Source organism: Equus caballus, chromosome 5 (assembly GCF_041296265.1).
Source record: "Equus caballus isolate H_3958 breed thoroughbred chromosome 5, TB-T2T, whole genome shotgun sequence".
NCBI classification, from domain to species: domain Eukaryota; kingdom Metazoa; phylum Chordata; class Mammalia; order Perissodactyla; family Equidae; genus Equus; species Equus caballus.
In genome coordinates, this window is record NC_091688.1 from 17706681 (window position 1) to 17729533 (window position 22853).

General features: G+C 41.6%; 1 protein-coding gene across 16 annotated transcripts in view; it reads left to right on the top strand.

Moving 5' to 3' along the window:
• Positions 1-4873: 4873 nt before the first annotated feature.
• The window catches only part of SMG7 (SMG7 nonsense mediated mRNA decay factor), an 84546-nt gene continuing 66566 nt past the window's right edge, over positions 4874-22853 (top strand). For 4 of the 16 annotated variants that reach the window (XM_005609779.4, XM_070267849.1, XM_070267847.1 and 1 more), the window contains exon 1: positions 4874-6490. In XM_005609779.4, the coding sequence (XP_005609836.1) occupies positions 6462-6490 (29 nt within the window). In that variant the 5' untranslated portion in view covers positions 4874-6461. The remainder of the gene's footprint in view (positions 6491-22853) is intronic. The other 12 variants (XM_070267848.1, XM_070267854.1, XM_070267845.1 and 9 more) reach the window with 9 other exon arrangements.

Here is a 22853-nt window from a genome sequence, read left to right on the forward strand (position 1 = left end):
TTCCCGTATTCCCAAATTAGAAAACATAAAAGTTAAATAAAAATGATTTGGACATTGAAGACTTTTTTCCCTACATTCAAGTATGAGACTGCTGTGGGATAACTGATGAGTTATCCATAATCTTATAAGTGTGCTCTTCATTCATTGCCTAAGTAAATTTCATTTAATTAAAATTTCCATCTTGTTAAATATAATAGCAGATTTCAATTCCCCAGATAGGTTGAAGGCCGATTAAATAGGTTGAAGGGCCAATAAAGTTCTTTACTTATTGCTTAGGGATTACTTCTATGTTCCATAGTAACATGGTCAGGAATTTTAAGCATTTATATGAAAGTTATGGTCCAAATTTCTATTTGTTTTTTTCTAAGATTAATTGATTCAACAAACATTTATCAAGCACCTCTTGTATCAAGCACCCTGCTGAGGGAGTGATAAGACAGAAGTGAGTGAAACAGGCATATGTCTGCCCTTACAGGGCTTACTGCCAACTGGGGACAACAGATATTAAGCAAATTTTACAAATATGACAAATGCTGTGAAGAAGAGGTCAGGGTGCCATGGGAATATGTACCAGGTAAAACTAACCTAGCCTGATTGGGATGGTGGGAGGAAAAGATTTTTCCAAAGAAGTTCAATTTCAGGCTTGAAGCATTAGAAGGAAGAGCGGTCTAGGGTGAAGAGTTATCTAGGTAAGGGAGAAGCTAGTATAAGGCTCTGAGCACAAAAGCACACTGCCTATTCAAGGACCTAAGAGAAGATCACTGGGGCTAGAGGGATGACACCAGGAAACGCTAGAGAAGAGGCTGGCAAGGACCAGATCACATTGGTCATCCTAAGGACTGGGGACTTTATTCTAAGGGCAATGGAGAATTGAAGCCAGGAAATAAAATTTTTTTAAAAGCTTAATATGGTCAAAATGTGGAATATAAGAATATATCAAGTTGCTATTTAATTTGTTCTGGAATGTGCTCATATCTTGTAATCCAATGATATTAAGGGTTTTTATAAATATAGGACAAATTATCTAGGTTTCTGATACATAGAATTTTTCTGAGAATAAAAAAGACCCTAAGGGGGCCGGCCCCGTGGTGCAGCAGTTGAGTTCACACATTCCGCTTCAGTGGCCCGGGGTTTGCTGGTTCAGATCCCGGGTGCAGACATGGCACTCCTTGTCAAGCCATGCTGTGGCAGGCGTCCCACATATAAAGCAGAGGAAGGCGGGCACGGATGTTAGCTCAGGGCCGGTCTTCCTCAGCAAAAAGAGGAGGATTGGCAGCAGATGTTAGCTCAGGGCTGATCTTCCTCAAAAAAAAAAAAAGAAAAAAACCGACCCTAAGATAGTTAAGCAAAGCAGAACAGTACTTGGGTACATATCCTTAGAATGTCTTAATGTGACAAACATACGTCCTGAGTTTCTTAGCTTTTCATCTATATCACATTTTAACTTGATTGCACATGGAGGTGGTAAAATAATAAAGGCAGGGAAAGGAGGAAGTTGTGCATGTCTGTGCATGTGTGGTTTCCCGTGGTTTCCCATGGTTTCGAAGAAAAGCAGATTTATGACAATGAATATCAGTATCATATTCTCTGCACTCAAAAATAGTAGTCTACCCTACAGAAACTAAGAAAGTGGAGAGAATAAAATATTAAAAGATTTTTTCTTTTAGTTGGATGCTTTAGGGAAAAAACAGCAGCTTCTGGGTAATACAACAGATTTTGACATGAAATATGTTGATTTTAGACTAGGGACCCCCAAGATGGCTTTGCTAGTACTGTGCTTGGAGTGGTAAAGAGATCCACAAACACTAAGGCCCTTGCACAATATAGAGTACAAGAGGCTAAGGTTTTAATTTTCTTTTTTAATGCTCTTCAGTCTTCCCTATGAGCATTTCTTCTTGTCTTCTCCAGATGGTCTGTGTCCATTAAATTAGCAGACAAAATTTCAAGGTGTAGATCTTTCCCAGAGGTATTTTCTTACTGGGAGTTGGGAGAAATTCTTGAAGATTAATAAAGTCTCCCTTAGTAAATATTAGGAGAATAGAGAACGAGAGAGAGTTCTGACCACCATTCTCCAACACCCCACTGTTTTCCAAACCAGGAGTTTCTTCTTTGGGATCTTGGACTGCAATGCTTCCTGACTGTTCCTCAGGCTCAGTGACTCCCTCTTAGGAGTGAATGAATAAACATACATTTGGCAAACTGTTTGAGAAAGGCTGCTGACCCTTGATCTAAGAAATCTTGAGTTGCAATGTCCATTTGCATGTGACTCACTATTTGAAGAGAATGAATCACTCACTTGATTGAATCACTTAGCTCCACGGTCTGAGGTGTGGTACTAAAGAGGGCATAGGCCAGCTTCACATACATTGTGTACCTGAGGACTGCAATTGATAAATCCTTCCATCAAAATAAAAACACACCTATTAAGTACCTAATTGTGCACAGGATTTGGAAACATTCCGAATATGTAGGCTAAATATGAAAATAAACCAGTGCTTGTTAAGGTTTCATGGAACAGGTGAGATGTCTATTATTCTAAAAAGGGAGGAGGCTTGCTATGTATTAACTGTCAGGTTACCAAAGCTCTGGGTAAATTTGGAATGAATGTTGAGTAGCTTCTCAGCAAGTAGCTGGTGTCTGGTTGAAAGCTGGCCAATCTGTTTACTTGGGCAGAAATGTGGTTATGTTAGGCTGTTTTTAGACATAAAAAGGTTTTTTAAAAGTTTCAACCCTCTAGAATCTGGCTCACCATATCCTGATACTGTATTCTTTTCTATAATCAGAGTCATGGATGAAGAAATCTATCTTCTAGCACTGAATGAGAATAGATTTGGGTGTGTGGTCAGACCTATGAGTATTATAGATAAAGACTAAATAAACTATTATTTTAAAAAATAATTTTATGCTGCAGTAGTTCTAAATCATTCATTTTAGCTTGATATAAAAGAGCAAAAGGGCAAAAAAAATTAACATTTATCATGAACCTGTGTTGTTAAGTGAGGCACTCACATATTCAGTCATATATATCATCATTAAAGTTTACAGGAAGCCTGTAATAGCTAATATTTCCATTTTGGTCAAGGGAGAAATTGAAGTTCAGAGACTGAGATGGCAGAGTTGGAATCCACACTCAGGTCTGCTAGCTTACGATCTTTCCTTAAAATCATTTAGGCACAAACTGAAAAACTTAAAATCAGGTAGGATTAAACAAAATCATTCTGCTTCAACTCTTTAATTTCTTTTGGTTTAGATATAATCTATATCTACTAGGGAAAAAAGTGAATAAAATCTATTGCAGGAAGATGCTTGTATTCTGCAAATCTGTTGATGAGGGGGGCAGTAGAAAGAGATGAGATTGGAAAAATGTACAGCAAGCAACATCTAAATTCTGGGTCATAATTTTTCTGAGTACTGTTGATTTTTGAAAGTTATTGTCACACGAGGGCATCAATGTCTTATAACCTGTAAAATGTAAATATGACTAGTTCTATCGAGGGACATTGTAAAGCTATTGAAGAATCTTATAAAATTCTTAGGAAAGCTGCCATAAAATACAAAGATTATTTATATTTTGGGCCCTCATCTGTGTACCTGAAGTACTTTGTTTTTACCTTAATTACTGCACTCATCATATTGCATCCTAATCTACTCTCTGGTATCTCTTCCAGAAGGTGGGTTCCTCCAAGACAGGGACTATGTCTCTTTCATTGTGACAGTGCCTGAAATATAATAAGTACTCAGTAAATGTTTACTGAGTAAACAATACAACAAAAGAATTCATGTTTCTGATTCCAGTTCCCTTATTTCCAAAACGAGAAGATAGTAATATTTTCCCAGATTGCTTATCAGGAGTGTTTTATGTTCATATACTGTTTATGCTGGAGATATGAGCCACAGACATAAAAGGTGTTATTATGATGATTACTAATTATTTTACATAAAGTTTTTATTCTAAAATCTTTTTAAAAAATCTAACCAATAAATTTCAGGAAAGAAATGTAGGGGATTTAGGGAATATGTAGTAGTAATCTCCATCCTTGGGCTCTAAGGGTTGAAGGAAAAACAGGATCCTATACCAGAAATGGGAACAATCTTTCACTAGGTGGCTCTCTTTCCCGTGAGTGGGCAAATGGTTGGTGCAGCAATGACAGGGGGCATTGTACAGCTGCAACCACGTGCGTCACACCGCCATCACAGTAGGCGCCTGCAGCGGGAGGGGCATAGTTCAGTTTCTATTTCGTTAATGAATGTCCTTGGGACTTATTTCAAAGTAGCCTGCACTTTCATTTCCCTCAAATTTGTACTGTTATTCCAAATAGATACTGGTCCAGTCTTTTAATAGTTGCAACCTCAGGGAAGGATCATGAAAGCGCCTCTTCACCTAGCACGGAAGATAGCAGGAATCCAGGTACCCAAATGGAGCCAGACCAAAATAGCCCATTAAAATCCTGATTTTTAACTATCCAGGGAGAGCTGCATTCCTGGAAGGTTTTATACCATTACATATCCTAAAGTCCTTTGGGACAGCTGCTTAAACGACTCCACAATAGGAACCGAAAACATAATTTGCAAAATGTCAAATCATTCCTTTAAACCATTAGGACAACGATTTCTCCAGCTACTTCTCACACACTCCATATTATTATTGACCCAATTCTTTATTCCTGCTTTTTAGCCCCAAACCAAACACAAAATATACACATAATAGATATTCAAAAAGATTTGCTCTAAGTATTAAAATCCTTTTCCTAGACGCCTTTCAGTGGAACTTCGCGCCAGCATCTAGGTTTTTCGTGATACTATTTTACCCAACGCTTTCATCTCCGGCTCAAAAGATGCAGAGAGACACGTTCCAAAACACTGCAGACGCATCAGAGAAGGAGGAAGTTTGCAGAGAAGGCAGGACCTCGGAGGTCTGCTTGTGATCATCAAGCGGCACCCCCACGGGGGGGTGTCTCTGAGAGGGATGGCCATCGTCAGCGTCTCACGACGTCCTGGCTCTAAATGCTGGGAAACCACTTGTTAGCCCCCTAGGATGTGTTCCCACTCTCGCTCTGGCCTCCTTGGGGCAGGATGTGGCTCCGGAAGGCCACGCGGGGAACTCCGAGGAGGCTCGGTCGCCTAGGGTGTGTGTGGGGTGGGGTTTGGGGGGATTTCTGTAAGGGGTCGACCCGCCTGGAGAAGTCGGCTGTCCCTGTCGGCAGGCGAGGAATCGCGGCTGTCGTGTGCCGTTCTCCTCCCTCAGGGACCCCGTCCTGGCGGGATCCCGCCTCCCGGAGCCCGAGGCCGTTGTGGGGAAACCCCTCGCCCGCCTCGCCGCCCCGCGCCGCCGCCGCGCCCTCTCTGCTCCGGCCCGCCGCCTGCCAGCCTCTAGGCCCTCTCCACGCCCGGCCCCGGGAGGAAAGTATGGAGGTGGTTCCCGCCCGCAGGCCGGTGGAAAAGCCCACGGTGAATGCCTCGGGGTCTCCCCTATCGCTGCGGGAAGGGAAAAGGGAGGAGGAAATGAACCTTACCGCCCGGGAGCACGACCCGGATTCCCAACCTGGGGGAGGCCTTGGATGGAAGGGAAGCCAAGGGGGAACCTTGGGCACTTTCTCGACAATCCATTCGCCCAGGGAGGGTCACCCTGTCCGCACACATTGGTTACTATGACAATACAACTACAGCCTCCAGTTGCCATGGCAGCTGCTTATCCAATCCGATTGCTTTCCTTTCTCTTCCTCCCTGGGCTCCACCCCATACCCTCCAACAGTCTCCCAGCGTGCAGAGGGAGGGGACGCGGAAAAGAGGGGGGGTCCTCAGCGTCACTCTCTAGGGCGCGAGGGAAGACCAGAGTCGAGGGACTAGGGGCGGAACTGTAGGAGGAAGGGGCGGCGTTTCCAGTAGGGAAGAGTGGAGGAAAGGAAAAAGGAAGAGAGAAATCGGGTGGAGTGGAAAGACGGGGGAAGATTTTGAGTGTAACTCCCGGTCGAATTGGGCTCGATGTTCCCAGGGAGGCTGGGGTTGCCCCCTCGCGCGGGAGGAGAGGGGTGGATTGGCCGCCAGCCGTCAAGCGCCTCCAGCGAGCCGCTCAGCAGCCGCACAAGCACCGCACAGCTAGCCGATCCCCAAAGGGAGCGCTACAGAGAGGCGGAAATCACCGGCCGCTGAACTCTCGCGAGAGGGACCCCCACTTCCTATCTCCGCTTCTCCCTCCTCTTCCCCCCGCCCCTTTCCCTTCTCCCTCCCCCTCCCCCCTCCCGGGTCGGAGTGTCCCTGCGCCCCAAGGGCCGGAGCAGCAGCGAGAGCAGCTTTCCCCGCTCCCTCCCCCTCGCCTCACTCACCCCCACCCCCCCGCCGAGCGAGGAGGAGCCGGAGGAGAGGAAGATGGCGGCGGCCGCCAGCACCCGCGGTGCCGCGGGGCCGCTCCGAGGAGCCTGAGAAACCCACAGAGGCTTCGCGGGAAGACGCGGCGGCGGAGGATGAGCCTGCAGAGCGCGCAGTATCTCCGGTGAGTGCCGAGGCCGGCCCCATACGTAGGGGGAGCAGGCCGAGGGTTGGGGCATGGAGCAACAGACACAGAGATGGTATGTCCGGGGTGGCGGGGGAGTTGCCGTGTCCTCTGCTTCCCCGGCAGGGAGGCGGGGGCTGCGAGGGGATCCGCGGGAGGGGGCGGAGCGGGCACACACATGGGTACCTGGCCCCCGCGGGCCAGGCTGAGTTCCAGCGAAGCCGGCTCATCTCGGCGCGGGGAAGGAGGTTAAGGAAGTGTGAGGTGTGTGCGCGCGCGCCCGGGGTCGCGGGCTCGCTGGCGAGGGGTGGGGGAGGCGCCCGGGGAGGCGGCGGCGACCCCGAGTGGAGGTGGGTGTGGAGTCTCATCCCGGTGGCGGGGGAAAACGTGGTTGGTGTGGGATTGGTTGGAGCGATGCACGAAGAGAAGACGCGGTGGAAGCCAGCACACCTGGGGGGTGTGGGTGGCCGGCGAGGGAGGAGGGGGAGACTGCAGGAAGCTGGAGTTTGTTCTTCATTCTCGGGGTGGAAGTGCTGAGGAATAATGTCATCTGTAGTTGGTTGGTGGCGTGGGAGTGGGGGCATAAAGAGGGGGAATGGATGAGGAAGTGAGGAAAGAGGGAGGTACTGTGGACGGGGTTGGGTTCCCCAGAAGAAACTGGGTTAGAATCAGTGTAGTCGGAAGACATCATTCTGAGAGTCGTGCATTCTTTAAGAGTGGTGTAAGGAACTTGTATGTCCGAGGTAGAGTGACTCATTGGTACAGAGTGTGTGTGAGTAGGTGATATGTGTCTGGGGTGAGGTGAGGGGGGCGATTGATACCCATTTTAGGAGGGGGAAGATGCAGACACATTGGAACCAAGTACCTGATCGCAGAGCATAATGAATGGAAAGATCAGCTGTTGTGCAGCCAGAAAGGTTCCATGGAAGCAGAATGTGAGCTTGGAAGTAGAGGTAAATGAGGGTCAAAGTCTTGATGGCAGAGAAAAGGTGGTTAGAGCCTGAAGTTAATTGGGGATTTGTTACTGCTTAGAAAACGGGAAGGAAGACCTTAAAATGGGTCCTTTTTGTCTTTCAGGAGCAGAACTAAGAAAGGCGGGCTTATGGGAAGATATTTAAAAAAGTAATTTCATACCTTGTGAAAGAGGGATTTGAATGGAGTAGAAGTCTGAAATGAGCAGAAAAGTCACTTTAGCTGTTTAGTGAAGTGAAAGTCTTGATGTGTGAGCAGATCCCTATATGTATATTGCAAGAGAAGGTATGTAGTAAGTGAAACATGAGGGTAGTTATTCTACTTATGGAAGTAATAGTTTTATTAAGCATAGTGTGGAGAGGAGAGAATAATGAGATCTTTGAATTATGGTTGATTGCCTCAGTTTAACAGGGACAGGATCCACACAAAATGTGTGCTCAGTGACTATAAGGTAGTTGGAATGATATCAAGGTACTTTTTTTCTCTATTATCCTTTTATTGTTTAACATATCAGATAAACTTAAGTGCAACTGTGGCAAAGATCTGTGGTAGATGCTGTAGAGGGAGGATATGGAAACCATTAGGACACTCCTTAATTTTAAAGAATTTGCAGTTTAGTGTATATTAGGTAAATAAATTAATAACAGCACAGAGTAGAGTAAGGTAAGTATCATAAAAGATGCCAAATGTTTTAAGAGTCCAAAGGCAGGAGATTACCTGAGCAATTGGGGGGAATCAGGAAGAGCTTCCTTTGTTCATTGCTCATTCAAACGCTTATGATTCATCAGTCATTTTGTTGATCACCAATATGAGAGGCATTGTACCAACTGCTGAGAATAGAAAATTAAGAACTCCACCTTCCTCTTAGAGAGTTTACAGTTTATTAGGCTTCAAGGAGAAAATGGCACTTAAAATGGACCTTAAGGATAAACAATATCCTGACAGGTGTGGATTGGGAAGAGGGGAATTCAAATGGAAGGATACTGAGCAGAGAAATGTGGATAGGGAGGTCTGGAGTCAGGTGAGGTGTTCAGTCCAGTTAAACAAGAATATCTGGTGATGCAGCTGGAAAAACTTAGGTTTTTCATAGGTTGTTAAGTTTGACCCCTTCCTTTTACAGATGAGGAAAGTATAGCCCAAAGAAGTTAAAATTTTTGAGGATCATATACCTGGTATGTGGAAGCTCTGTAACTCAAAATGTAGATTTTCTAACTCCAGATTATCTGTGCTCTGTGCAACATATCTGGGTTCATCCATTCTTTCCACAAATATATATTGAGAGCTTACTATGTATTCTAGGTACTGAGGATACAGTGGTGAACAAAAGAGTGAACATGGAAAGATATGTTCTAGTAGAAAGATGCAGTCAATAAACATATATGTTTATCAGGTGGTAACAGGTACTAGGAAGGAAAATAAAGCAAGATAGGACTATGCTGTTTTATATGGACAGAGTGATCAGGGAAAGCCGATTTGATAAGGTGCCTGTATTTGAGAGGTTCTTGAATATCATGAAGTGGCCAGTAGAGAATCTGAGATGACTTGTTTAGAAGGAACTTCACATGTTCATAGCTATGTATTAGGAAGATGAATCTGTAGTATAATGGTGGGCAGTTAGGGCCAGAAATAAGGTGGTGGCAATGGTACTAGAAAAGTATGATGAAAAGCAGATTGAGAGAGTGGTGGTAATTTTAATGGGAAGATCAGTTGGCTTTGAGAGGCTTCTGTTTTACTGTATCTTATATTTTGTAAATCAACATGGTAGGCAAGACTTATCCTTAGGTTGTGGAGTCAGTGGTAGACGGCTCAGGATGAGTTTAGTTCTCTCAAGAAGGGGGAAAAGAATAAGAGTGAACAAAATGTTTAAATAACCTGTATTTTCCAGCTAAAGTTGAACAGGCAAAATCGAACAGGCATAGGACCTGGAATCCCTTAAAGATTCCTGAACGCCAGACTTTTCTCAGTCTTGCGCATCTGTCCTAAGTAAATAAAGCAAGTCTTAGGGCTAATAGTAGTCTGAGACTGAGGTGGAGAGGTAATAAAGAAAGGCTTGACCAGCCCAAAGTTCCCTTTTCCTCTTCTTAAGATAATCATTCCATTTAAAGTCTGCTGTGGAGAGACTGGAGAATGTCTTCAGGGAAGCCTTATGTTCACATTCTTTTTCTTGATGAAAATGGAACCGTGGGTTTTTATAGACAATTCAAGGAGGATGCTGGGTATTGCTGAATGAGTGTGGTTGAGAGTTGGGTAGGCATTCTTTGTGACCTTGACTTCGGGAAGAGCTTTGTTGCCTACCTTTGTCGGTGGTGTAAGACCATGACTGGGCAGTTTTGAAGCTGCATAGTTGTAGATCTTCCCTCATGTAGGTGAAAATTAGTTTTGTCTCAGCCAGATAAATTTGTTAGAGTAGGTGAGCTAGGGTGTCTGGCATTGAAATGGTGGGGTGGTGGCAAACCAGGTAGCAACATGGCAGTTTGAAGAGAGTAAGAAATGAGGATATGAGGTAAGAAACATCAGTAAAGCGAAGAAAGAGGGAATTTGACATCAAGGGAGTGAAATTAGTCTTGAGTTGTAGAAATAGAGCAGAGATGAAAGAAAAGAAAACCTATCCTTTGTATGGGAAAAAAGGTGATATTCTGGGCAAGAAAAGATGATGAAATTTTTTTGGTTAGAAAGGAAGTGTCATTTTTTTGAAATAGCAGACTGACAAGACATATCCAAATGAATAAGTTAAGAATATCTTCTTACATTTTATAAGAAGAAATAGTCTTAAATAGGGGGTTTCAAGACTGAATAATTAGAAATTTATTACTCAAATTGAAGGAAAAATCAGTATTTTCTCTTTTGATTCATGACAAACTCGAAAGTTTTTCTTTTTTTGAGGAAGCTTAGCCCTGAGCTAACATCTGCTGCCAATCCTCCTCTTTTTGCTGAGGAAAACTGGCCCTGAGCTAACACCTGTGCCCATCTTCGTCTACTTTATATGTGGGATGCCTGTCACAGCATGGCTTGACAAGGAGTGCCATGTCCGCACCCAGGATCTGAACTGGCGAACCCTGGGCCGCCAAAGCAGAATGTGCGAACTTAACTGCTGTGCCACTGTGCTGGCCAAAATGGAAAGATTTTTAGAGACTTTTTGACACCTCTGTTGATTAAAAGAAAAGGGTGTGTTGAATATAGTTCATTTGATAATGCTAGGAGAAGGGTGAGGAAAGGCCATCAATGAAATAGTAGGTGAGGTATAATATCATACTTTAAAAGAACAGCATTTGAAAGAACAGAAATATGGAAATTAACATATCAAAGTTGGGAAAGCAAGAGTGGGGAAAGTATTGGAGTACCAGAGAGGGTAGACATCATCAAAGTTGTTTTGGAAGATGAGAAAGTAGAATCATCATAGCCATTGGGAATACCAAACAGGTCAAAGCTGGTTATAAAAGGTGACACAGGTGCCACTGAATGACATCTGCTGCTGTTGTGGGAGGCAGCTGTTCATACTTTGTACTTCCTCCAACTTTCCTCTTTTCCTTCCTTCACTGTTCTCTCTTTTGTCTTTAGTTTTTTCTATGCTGTAGGTTTTTCAGAGAGGTCCCCTTGAAGTTGATCCCTACTGTTAGACCCCTTTACAGGAAAGGTTTACAAATTGCCCGTTTTGTTAGAATTTTTTTGGGGGATACCTCTGTTAGTGAAGAAGCTGCATTCCAGTGGTAGCTTCTTTGTCAGAAACTTTGTTACCAGAGATAGAAATAATATAACAGCCATAAGGTTGTTTTCAGAGGCAGCAGAAAAAAGGTGGTCATTTATATACTAATTAAAATATCCGGTGTGTTGTAGGATAAAATCTGTCACTATAAATCTTGAGACAGAGGGAGATAAGGGGAGGGGATGAGGCTGGATAAAGTAGCAAGCAGGACCTTATCCTAGCCTGGGGAGAGGAACCGGGAAGTTGGTGGGAACATTTGGGAGGAATGTGTGTACTAAATAGTGTGGGCTCCAGTTTCTGGAAGAATCTGGTAATGCTGGGCTGGGTATTCACTGTGTCTAGAAGCTTCAAGAAATCCTATAGCTCATACTGATATTAATGCACGTGATCAAGAAGTCTTTCCCTGACCCATCCCCCCTCTCCAACAGGATTTAAAAATAGCTTTGGTCTCAGAAAACCAGCCAAACATGGCTGATTTACCAAACATGGTAAAATTGTTTGAAAGAAGTGACTTTCTCTTGAGGCTTGTAAAGTCTAGTTTTTGTTATAATGGTGTTCATAGCATTCTACCTGCTTGAATATTGACTGGCTAAATTATTTTGGCAGTTAATTTCTGTTTCCCTTGTGGTTTCAGTTGGATTCAAAATGTATACTTCCTGTCCTAGCCTGTGTTTCATTGCCTTCTAACACCTGCTGTGTTCTACCTTCATGGTAGATGAAGCAATTGCTGAGTTTTTGTTTTGTTTTTTAAGATATGTAATAGTAAATTCTGGACCCACTAGTGCAGCAAGTTTCTCATGAGGCAGTTTTGGGTTGGAGGGTGGTTCAGACTTTAAAAGGGCTAGTTTGTTTAATAGTGGAGAAATACTGTCTGCAGCCTCCAACTACATCTCTAACCCTGACTAGCCGTTTGTTGTTATTGGTAGCGTGAATGAGTACCTGAAAGTTTAGGTAGGTTTGTTTAACTGATTGCTCTTGTTCACTTGTGTTTCAGATAGTGGATTCTTCATCTGTCTGTGGGTATTTTGGCATGTGGTCATCACATATTGCCATTTAAGTTTTGTAATCAAGCTGTATTTTAATTTAGTTGCTGAGTTGTTGTGGATAGACTTATCAGTGGTCTAGGAGGTGGTAACTAAGAAGGGCTAATTAGTAGTTACAGGGAACTACAGGGATAAAGTTTTGGCAAACTTGTTACATGGTAAGTGAGAACTTGTAACCCACTCCTTTCTCGTTAGCATGTAAGTGGAGCTGCTTAGGAAGGCTACTTTCACCCTCCTTTAGACCCAGTTTTTAGTCAGTGGGAAGAGTAGGTGACTACTAATTGTTTAAGGAAACTTTAGGAGTCTCAGGTAGACAAGGTAGCAGTTTTGTTTGGATTTTTTCCTTCTCTGCTTCACTAATACAGAATTTCTTAACTTTATCACTTACCAACATTTTGGGACAGATAATTCTTTGTTGTGGGCAACAGCCCTGTGCGTTAGAATGTTTAGCAGCATCCCTGGCCTCCACCCACTAGATGTCAGTATCATTCACTTCCATTTGTGACAACCGAAAATGTTTCCACACATTGCCAAACGTTCCTTGTGGATGCGTATTCACTCCCAGTTGAGAACCACTGATTTAGGAAATATATTCAGGAAAGATATATATGCACAGCATAGATTCATTTTCTCGTTTTTGCCTTCTTCAGGCTATCATAGATTACATCTTAGGCTTCTCTCAACAGTTTTCTCTTAGGTAGTAATTGGTTAGTTACCACGTTTAGGCTTTACCCATAAAAACTTGTTCTAAATGTATGTTTTTTTTAATCTGTGTTTTATTTTACTGGCAATTACTGAATAGTTACTATATGCAGAGCACAATTATAGGGGCTTTACCTATGGGAAACTCAGAGATCCTGGAGAAAAACGTTCAAGTAACTATAATAGCAGATGAACTGGTAAGTGCCGTGATAGAGAAACAGAGGTACTCTGTAAGTATGGGGAAGAAGAACTTGATTCCAGCAGAGGTAGAGGTGGGGTGAGGAATGTATCTTAGAGGAGGTGAGATTTGGTCTGGGTGTTTTTGTTTGTTTGTTTTGAGGGAGATTGGCGCTGAGCTAACATCTGTTGCCAATCGTCGTCTTTTTGCTTGAGGAAGATTGTCCCTGAGCTAACAAGTATGCCACTGTTCCTCTATTTTGTATGTGGGATGCTGCCACAGTGTGGCTTGATGAGTGGTGTGTAGGTCTGTGCCCGGAATCTGAACCTGCAAACCCCAGGCTGCCAAAGCAGGGTGTGTGAACTTAACCACTACGCCACCCAGCTGGCCCCTTGATCTGGGCTTTGAAAGATGGATGGTACTTTTAAAAGTGGATGTTGGGCAAATGCACTTTTCAGGCAGGAGGAACATCTCACAGCTTCTTTATTCTGAATGCGTTTTTAAAAATTTTGTTCACATCCATTTTATATATGACATTAATATTCTGGCCAGGCCTAAGTTTTTCTTAGATAAAAGATAGGTTATAGACAGAGAAGTAGAGATGTGTAAGTGGTAGTTCTGAAGACTTGATGGCTGGTATAGGTCTTGAAAAGAGAAAAGAAATTTGGTTAGATTGAGTCCTGCAGAATCCCCTTCTTTACTTGTGCTCTTGATTATATACCATTTCTCCAGAACCTTATTTCACTTGTGCTGTCTCTCTTCTTTTAGTCTTCTTTCTAATTATTTGCTTTACTAATCTCTTTTATGGAGTAATCTCCAATTTCTTTTAAAAATCCTTTCCTGGGGCCAGCCCCATGACCCTAGTGCTTGGCTTCCATGGCCCAAGGTTTCACTGGTTCGGATCCTGGGCGCAGACATGGCACTGCTGGTCAGGCCACGCTGAGGTGGCGTCCCACGTGCCACAACTAGAAGGACTCACAACTAAAATATACAACTATGACCTGGGGGGATTTGGGGAGAAAAAGCAGAAAAAAAAAAAAAGAAGATTGGCAATAGTTGTTAGCTCAGGTGCCAATCTTTAAAAACATCCTTTCCTGTTTTCCCTTTAAGCTCTGTCCTTCCTTACCTTTCTTTTATGGCTAACAATTTTAAGTTTGCCCTATACTGTGTTTTTCCTTTTATTTACCATCTACTTTTCTTTAATCCCTTGTAATACAGCTGTTTTCCTGTAGCACTTTACTGGAATTGATATTTCCAAAGGTACCAAAGACCTAATGGCTAGATTCATCCACTGATTGTTTTTCCTTTCTCTCTGACACACTTTTGTTTTCCTTTCTCTCTGTGTCTCTCTGTTCCTCTCATATCCATTAATCCATCCGTCCCAGTTTTGGCCAAGGTATATCGCAGTCCCCGAGGATAAAAAGAGAATATACCCTCAAGTAGTTTTACTGGGCCCACAAGTAAGTACCTAATTGCTACATAGTTAGTTTGTAGCTGCTATGATGTATACACATGGGTCTTAAGGGAAGTTCTTGAGCTCTGTGTCTTGTTTTTAGCGCTGAGATTCCATGATGCTGATTGCCCTGCCTCTTATTTTGTTTTCTTTTCCTGTCACCCTATCAGTGGCAAAAAGAAAGGCATAACCCTATATTCCTCTGCTTTCTCTTCTTTCAATGTTTCTTTTCCTCAGAAGTCACATCCACTCACAGGACTTTTGCTATCACCACATCATCATTGTTTACAATCTATCAAGCATCTACTTAGTATAAATCATTGTGCTAGGTCCTGGGGAGACAGATTGGTATAAGATATCATGCCTGCCATTCAAAGAGTTTATGAACTTTAATGAAATAGGCAGAAACATAAAATAATACATAAAACAAAGTCCAGTTTAGTGGTTTAGAACATGGTCTCTGGGGCAGGACTGCCTGGATTCAAATCACAGCTCTACCGCTTGCTAGCTGTGTTACCTTGGGCAAACTACTTAAGCTTCTTGTACTTCAGTTTCCACATCTGGAAAATGAGGATAATAGTAGTATCTATCCCATACAGTTATAAAGATCAAGCAAGTTAACATGTAAAGTGCTTGGAATGGTTCTGGCACACAGTGAGTACTGTATAAGGTTTAGCTATGTATAATGCGTGAAAATTATCCTCTGGCACTGACTAATCTGATAATTTTGCACCTATGCCTTCTGGACATTCCTAATTTTAGAAGTGTTTTGTCATAGCAAACTCAGCAGTCTAAAAGTTAAACTCTTAATCCTTTCCCTTCTCCTCTCACTCTATTCTTCATGTTTTCTCTTTCTTCATTGGTGCTGCCACTCCTCATCCTCCCACCCAGGTTTAAAACCTTGCAGTCATCTTTGAGTTCTCCCAGTTTTCCTTACCCTTTTCCACACATATACCTTTTGGAAATGTTGCCTTTCTATTTTGTTTTCTTTTTAATTTCTAGCACTGTCAACTTTATACCCATACTGTTGAAGTAGTTTTCCAATTGGTAGCTTGCCTGAAGTTCTCATATGTAACAAGAAGAAAGCATTGACTTTGGGTTTTTAAACACTGCCCACTACTTTCTCTGTTTTTGAACTCGCAACATTTCTGGTCTTGATTTCTTTATCTTTAAATAGAACAGTGGTCTCATAAAATTGCTGTGAGTGTTAAACAAAATAACAGAGACTTACATGTTTAACAAATTCTAGTTCTCCTTCAGACTCCCACCACCTGTCCCTTGCCAACTAATCTTTTGCATTGCTTCTGTATTATTCCTGAAAAGCATTTGCATATGGCTTTCCCTTGCTTGAACTCCTTATTCTAGCAATCTTGGCCTTCCGTAAAATGACCCTCATCTACCTCTGCCATGTGATATCTCCTTATTTTTGATAGGAACCAACTTCCCTAGCCAGAGTAATTACTGTCTTCTAAACATGGTTTATCCATCCATTCTGGTTTTAATCTCTCTTCCCAGGCCATTTCCCCTGTAGCGAGTACCATCCTCCACTATCTTAAGCTTTACCGTCTCTGTGAAGATTTCTTGTCCACTTTGATGATTTCTACAATTTTTGAACTGTGTAGCATTTCCTGTCTCGTAGTCATATTGTACTTAGAGTTTCTTAAATTTGTAATGATCTCTTTTTTTATGTAAGTGGACTATCTCTGCAGCTAGACTGAGTATGATAGAGACCATGTCTCACCGTTTTTTTAATGGCACAATGTACATAATTGGTGTTGAATAAAAGTTTTATGCTTTTATTTTGTTTTTCCAAAACATTTATGGAATACTTATAAATGCCAGTGCTAGGCTCTGAGAATATAAAGACAGATGAAGTGATTTTTGTTCCTTAGGGTAGTGATTTCTTGGGGGAGATGGATATTTCACAGATATTTCAATATAATGTGGTAAATAGTATGCTAAATGTTTTCAAGGAATGCCATAAGTATACTGAGGGAAGTGGAACTTTTACTGCCTGTGGAGTTCAGAGAAACCTTCTGGAGTTGAACCCTTGAGCTCAGTCTTAAAGGATGAGGAGGATTAGCCAAGTGAAGAAAGAAGGGAAGAATGTAGCAGGCAGGGGGAGAAAATGAGTAAATGTCTGGGGGCAGTCTGTTTGAGGAACTCTAAAAATTTTGGTATTAGGAATAGTTGAGAGTTTGGTTGATGTAAACATTGTGATCAGATCAGACTGGCAGTCAGGTTATGTCATGTAAATTAAAGAGATTATGATTAGTCCCTATCTCATTCTTTGGGAGTCTGAGGTTCTCTTTCAACAAACCTGGTCGTTAATCTTTTGGGAGCATTTTATGTTTGAATGGCCAGTGTTGTACAGGTTCCTGCTGGAATAGGGAGACACAAGAGAAAGATATTTCTGTAATGCCTGCACTACTTCCCTTGAGATACAGAAAGATTTAAATTTCATTTTCTTACCTTTGAAAGTAGCCTCATCTTAGGCAAAAATTAGTTCTTTGGAACATTATTAAATTGTTATGGAGGAGATGAGAGTTTTAGTGAACGCATGTAATTCTGAAAATAACTTTGGGTTGATAGGACTTATTTTATAGAATCCTCACCTGTTGAGCTTAGACATGGAATGGGAGTGGAGGTAAGGGAAGGGGTTCTGTAGCGTTAGGGGGAAAATCAGAACATTAACTGAAGTCCCTTTGGATTTAGCTTTTTCAAGTCTGTCGTAAAGATAAAAAACATTGCAGACTCTTTTTGAGACTCTTTTTGATGATTAACATTTTGTTCTCACATTTCTTGAGGGCATTTTTCCTTCTGTAGTGTCTGTCTTAAGAAACATGATTCTAAAATCTATTATATTTAAAGAATTGCTATATTGATGCATTAATAGCCTCAGTCTGTTTCCTACAACTCTGCAGGTTCACTGACCACATTAAGTTGAATCCTTTTTCCTTCCCTCCTCTTCCCAAAGGCCCAGTACGTCAGTGCTGTGTTAGTTGGGATGCAGTATATTAAAATGTGTTTCCCTTATACTGCCTCTTAGAAAGGTCACGAATTATTAGTTTTTTATCAGGTGACAACCATAACCAAATTTTCTTTGAGTACTGTGCAGTGATGAGATATCGGTAGTAAGATAATCAGAGTAAAATGCAATTGGAAGATGGTCTTCAAAGAAGAAATGAGTTACAGGTATGCTTATTTGAATTTTCTTTTTTTTTTTTTGCTGGCAGAAAAAGATAAAAAGCATAGTATTAAGAGAACCACCAGAGGCTCAATTTGAATGTAAAAAGTATCTTAGGGCATCTGCAAAATTTTGTGCATGTACACACACGCCCAGTTTGTGTAACAGACTTTTCAAGTGAAATTTTGGTATTTTAATATCTAATTCTATAAAGTACATATTTCTCAAATTCTGTTGCACTTAAATAACCAAAATAATAATAGTTTGTCTGAAGTAATTATTGGTTTTGCTTTGTTTTGTTTTTTAATGAAAAAAAAGAACATTTTAAGAAGCAAAACGAATGTTAAGGCATATTGGTCATAAATTCTGGTTTATAAAAGGAAAAGAAAAGTTAACACATTAATCACTTTCTAATTAAAAAAATTATTAATTTGGTGTCTGTAAACTCATATACAGGAGTCTTTTTGGTTTCCTAAGAAAGCACCATGGTGTAGTGAGTTGAATGAGCAAGGCCTTTGAATTAAGACTGGCCTAATTTGTATTTAGGTTGTCCTGAGTTCAGATCCCAGCTTTCCTATGTATAGCAATGTGTCCTTGAACTTCTCTAGTTTTAAGTTTTCCACTCTATTTTTCTATCTGTAAAATGACAGAAATAGAATTATTGGGAGAATTACATGAGGAGACGTATATGTAAAACCCAGCATACTTCCAGTTGGATAAAGAGCCTAATTTATACGTTGTTTTCGTTTTCTGCATTTCTGAATGTATCAATATTTACCTATAAACTTGCTAATGTAGTCTTTGAATTGGGTGGGAGCAGTTATGCCTTAAATGGCTATAGGGTGGTTGAGGGGTCTTTACTGTGAAGTGGGCTACTTTATTCCTCTCAAGGACCATCTTACATTTTACTCGTGCTTTATACTTTTTAAAATGCTTTTATATAATGTCTTCTTATCCTCTTGTATACAATAACCTTGTATAACTGGATTGGCATTTTGTAGAAAAGGAGGATGTGACTCAAATTACCTGATTAGTGGCAGAATTGGGATTGACCTTAATCTGCTCCGTCTTCGTCCACTGCACACTTGGGCACTGCTCTTAAAAATGAAAAGTTTCTCTTTTGATATCTGCATTTGCCATTGATGCTGTCAAGTGGTATAATGTGTCTTAGATAGTTCACAATTGGTGGTTGCAAATTCATGTATTAAAAAGCATCTTTCTGGGGCTGGCCCAGTGGCATAGTGGTTAAGTTCTCCCACTCCGCTTCGGCAGCCTGAGGTTCAGGGGTCCAGATCCCAGGCGCAGACCTATACACTGCTTGTCAAGCCATTCTGTAGTGGCATCCCAGATGCAAAATAGAGGAAGATTGGCACAGATGTTACTTCAGTGGCAATCTTCCTCACCAAAAAAAAGCCTCTCTCTTAAAAGTTACATTAATTTTTTAAAATTTTAAGAGCTAATGTAGTCTGGTTCATGCCACTTTTAGCATCCAGGAAAGTAATACATATTTGTTTTAAATAAAATAAAACAAAACCCAGAAAATTGTTGAGTGATCATATGACAGTGAAAGAGAATGCTAATCATTGCTGGGACAATAGGCATAAATCTGGACTGTTCCGGGCACACAGGAACTTATGGTCCTTCTACCATCCAGGGTTGAGTAGCCTTTTAGTTATTTTTTATATGTATATTAACATATTCACATACATGTATACACATATGTATGTATATACTTTAAAAACTGGGATTGGGCTATATCATATGGTTTTGTAATCTTTTTTTTTCACTTAACATTTTATCAGACATGTTCATAATTTTATAGCTACCACATCGTTGGAAACATCAGCCTGCAGTTATGTTGCATGGGTATACCCTAATTTTCTATACTGATTTCCTAACAATGAAACTTTATGTGTCCAGTACTTTGTCATTCTTTTCAAAATGCTGTAATGAACATCCCTACACACCTATATCCTTGTGTATGCTTACTTGAGTGACAGGATATGCACATTTAAAAATATTTTGTTAAGGGGGCTGGCCCCGTGGCCGAGTGGTTAAGTTCGCGCGCTCCGCTGCAGGCGGCCCAGTGTTTCGTTGGTTCGAATCCTGGGCGCGGACATGACACTGCTCATCAACCACGCTGAGGCAGCGTCCCACATACCACAACTAGAAGGACCCACAACGAAGAATATACAACTGTGTACCGGGGGGGCTTTGGGGAGAAAAAGGAAAAAATAAAATCTTAAAAAAAAAAAAAAAATTTTGTTAAGTGTGGTAGGTAGAATAACATACCCTCCACTTCCCAAAAGATGTCTATCCTGATCCCCACAACCTATGACTATATTATGTTATGTGGCAAAGGGGAATTAAGGTTGCTGATCAAGTGACTTTAAAATAAAAGAGATTATCGCAGATTAAATGGTGGATCTGAGGGGGGCCAAAGTGGCTTCCTTCACGGTGGAGGGCTGCGAGCTGATCTGCCTGCCCCAGGCTTTCGACCTGTTCCTGAAGCACTTGGTGGGGGGCTTGCACACGGTCTACACCAAGCTGAAGCGGCTGGAGATCACGCCGGTAGTGTGCAATGTAATCACAGGGTCCTTTAAGTGTGGAATAGGGAGGCAGAAGAATCAGAACCAGAGGTAGAATCCTGCTGGAATGGAAGGGAGTTACCAGCCAAGGAATGCAGGCAGCCTCGAGAACCAGAGAAAGGCAAAAGCAAGGTTCTTCCCTAGAGCCTCCAGAAAGCAACACAGCCATGGTGACACCTTGATTTTAGCCCACTGGGACCCATTGAGGCTTTTGACTTTAACATTTGTAAGATGATAAATTTGTGTTGTTTTACACCACTAAATTTGTGGTAATTTGTTACAACAACAATAAGGAACTCATACGTAGTAGACATTGCCAAAAAGCACCAGAAAGCTTGTACTGTTTATTCTGGCCCTAGCAATGTTTAAAAGTACCTGTTTCCTTACGTCCTCACCAGTACTGAATTCTTTATTTAGGACTTCTCATAGCTTGTAATATGCTAACGTGTATTATGAACCTTCAAGAGGGAGATATAGCTTGGTCTTTCCCAAAGTTATGTCACATTTCATAGGACTGGTGTTTTCTTGGAACACTCATTTAAAATGTGGCTTTTTTTCTGTTCTTTTCTCTCTTAACCTTTCTCTTTAATACATTTACTTGCACATATGCGTTTATCATATCTTAGACTTTGTCACTCTCTGAATTCTTCTACCTCTGAAATCTTTTTTTCTTTTCTGCTTTTATCTTCCCCAAATCTCCCTAGTACATAGTTGTATATTTTTTTAGTTGTGGGTCACTCTAGTTGTGGCATGTGGGATGCTGCCTCAACATGGCCTGACAAGTGGTGCCATGTCTGCGCCCGGGATCTGAACCAGCGAAACCCTGGGCCGCCACAGCGGAGCGCACAAACTTAACCACTCGGCCACAGGGCCATCCCCTCCCTCTGAAATCTTAAATTCATCTGTTCCGTTTTGACCACAACCTCATCCCCATTAATCCAACTGCTTCTGTTCAAGACTTCCAGTGTATTGATGCCTTTCCTTTTTTGCTATTAGTCATTTCCTACTTTTTTCTTTTCTTCCTCCTCCTGTTTTTACTCTCCCCTCCTGCCCATCTTTAGACATCACTTTAACCTACCAGTATCCTCAGTCCCCTTGTCCCATTGTCCTTCCAGAGGTTACTTGTCTGGGAAAGTCCAACTCTGAATTATTCTGACAGTATGTTTCTTTGGGTATTATGGATAGCCTTGCTGGAACAAAATCTTACAGACTGGCCAATGGCTGTTAAAATGCATAGTCTTCCACTTCAGTATCTGTTAGTTCTTTTTCCCACCTGTTTTGCCCACTTCTTTACAGTAGTTACTTTAAACTTTTACTATTTTCTTGAAGTTTTACTACTCTTAGCAGATGGCCTTCATAGCAAACATAAAAATAAAAGCCTTTTGGTGGGACCGATCTGCCTCCTGTTCCTTCCTCCACTAGTCCTTGCCTCTATCCCTCTTCTCAGAAAGGGAAATGTTTTCATCCTCCTTGTTGAGGTTGTTTTCTTTGTTGTTTGCTCACAGACTTTTTTTTTTTAAAGATTTTATTTTTTTCCTTTTTCTCCCCAAAGCCCTCCAGTACATAGTTGTATATTCTTCGTTGTGGGTCCTTCTGGTTGTGGCATGTGGGACACTGCCTCAGCGTGGTTTGATGAGCAGTGCCATGTCCGCGCCCAGGATTCGAACCAACGAAACCCTGGGCCGCCTGCAGCGGAGCTCGTGAACTTAACCACTCGGCCACGGGGACAGCCCCGGCTCACAGACTTTTTATGTTCAACCTTTTTTTCTTTATTGGAGCTTTGTCATAAGCATTTAAACAAGCTCCCCATAACTGTCCTTCCCTAGCGGTGGTCTATCATTTATCTTCCTCATTTGTCATCTATAAAACATGGTCTGTAATGACTCTACTTCCTCAACCCATTGTTCTCTGTTTTTGGCCCCGCTAGTCTGCTGAAACTGTACTTGCCCAGGTCACCAAAGACCTCTCTATTTTTAGATCCATAGGTTCTTTTCATTAATTGAGCACAGGGACTCTTTTGCTCGTAGTTGTATCCCTAAGGCCTCCACAGTGTCTGGCACATAGTGGAATCTTAGCCTATATTTGCTAAATATTCATTCAAAGAGTGTATGAATATACTTCAGTTTACTAAAGTCTGTTATGACTCTTTGCTCTGGCCTTATGTCTTCATGTGTTTCCTTGTTACTTTTTTTTTTTTAACTCTGTTCGAATTTGATACTTTTTCTACTTGTCTTTATCTCATGGGATTTACCTTATCAATATGTTACTTTCCTTTTAAAAGGAAAAGTTTAGTGCGATGCTCCAGATGAGGTCTTTGGCCAAGGATAGCACTTATAAAAGTATAATAGTTTAAGCACAAGACTGTTACTTTCTGACAGCCATAGGCTTGAATACTGGGTGTGCGACCTTGGCTAAGTTACCTAACCTTTTTGATTCCATTTTCCTCAGTGGTAAAATAGAGATAATGTTTCTTAGGGTTTGACAAGGAATAAATGAGATAGAGTACAAGTTCTTAGCATCCTGCCTTGTACCTAGTT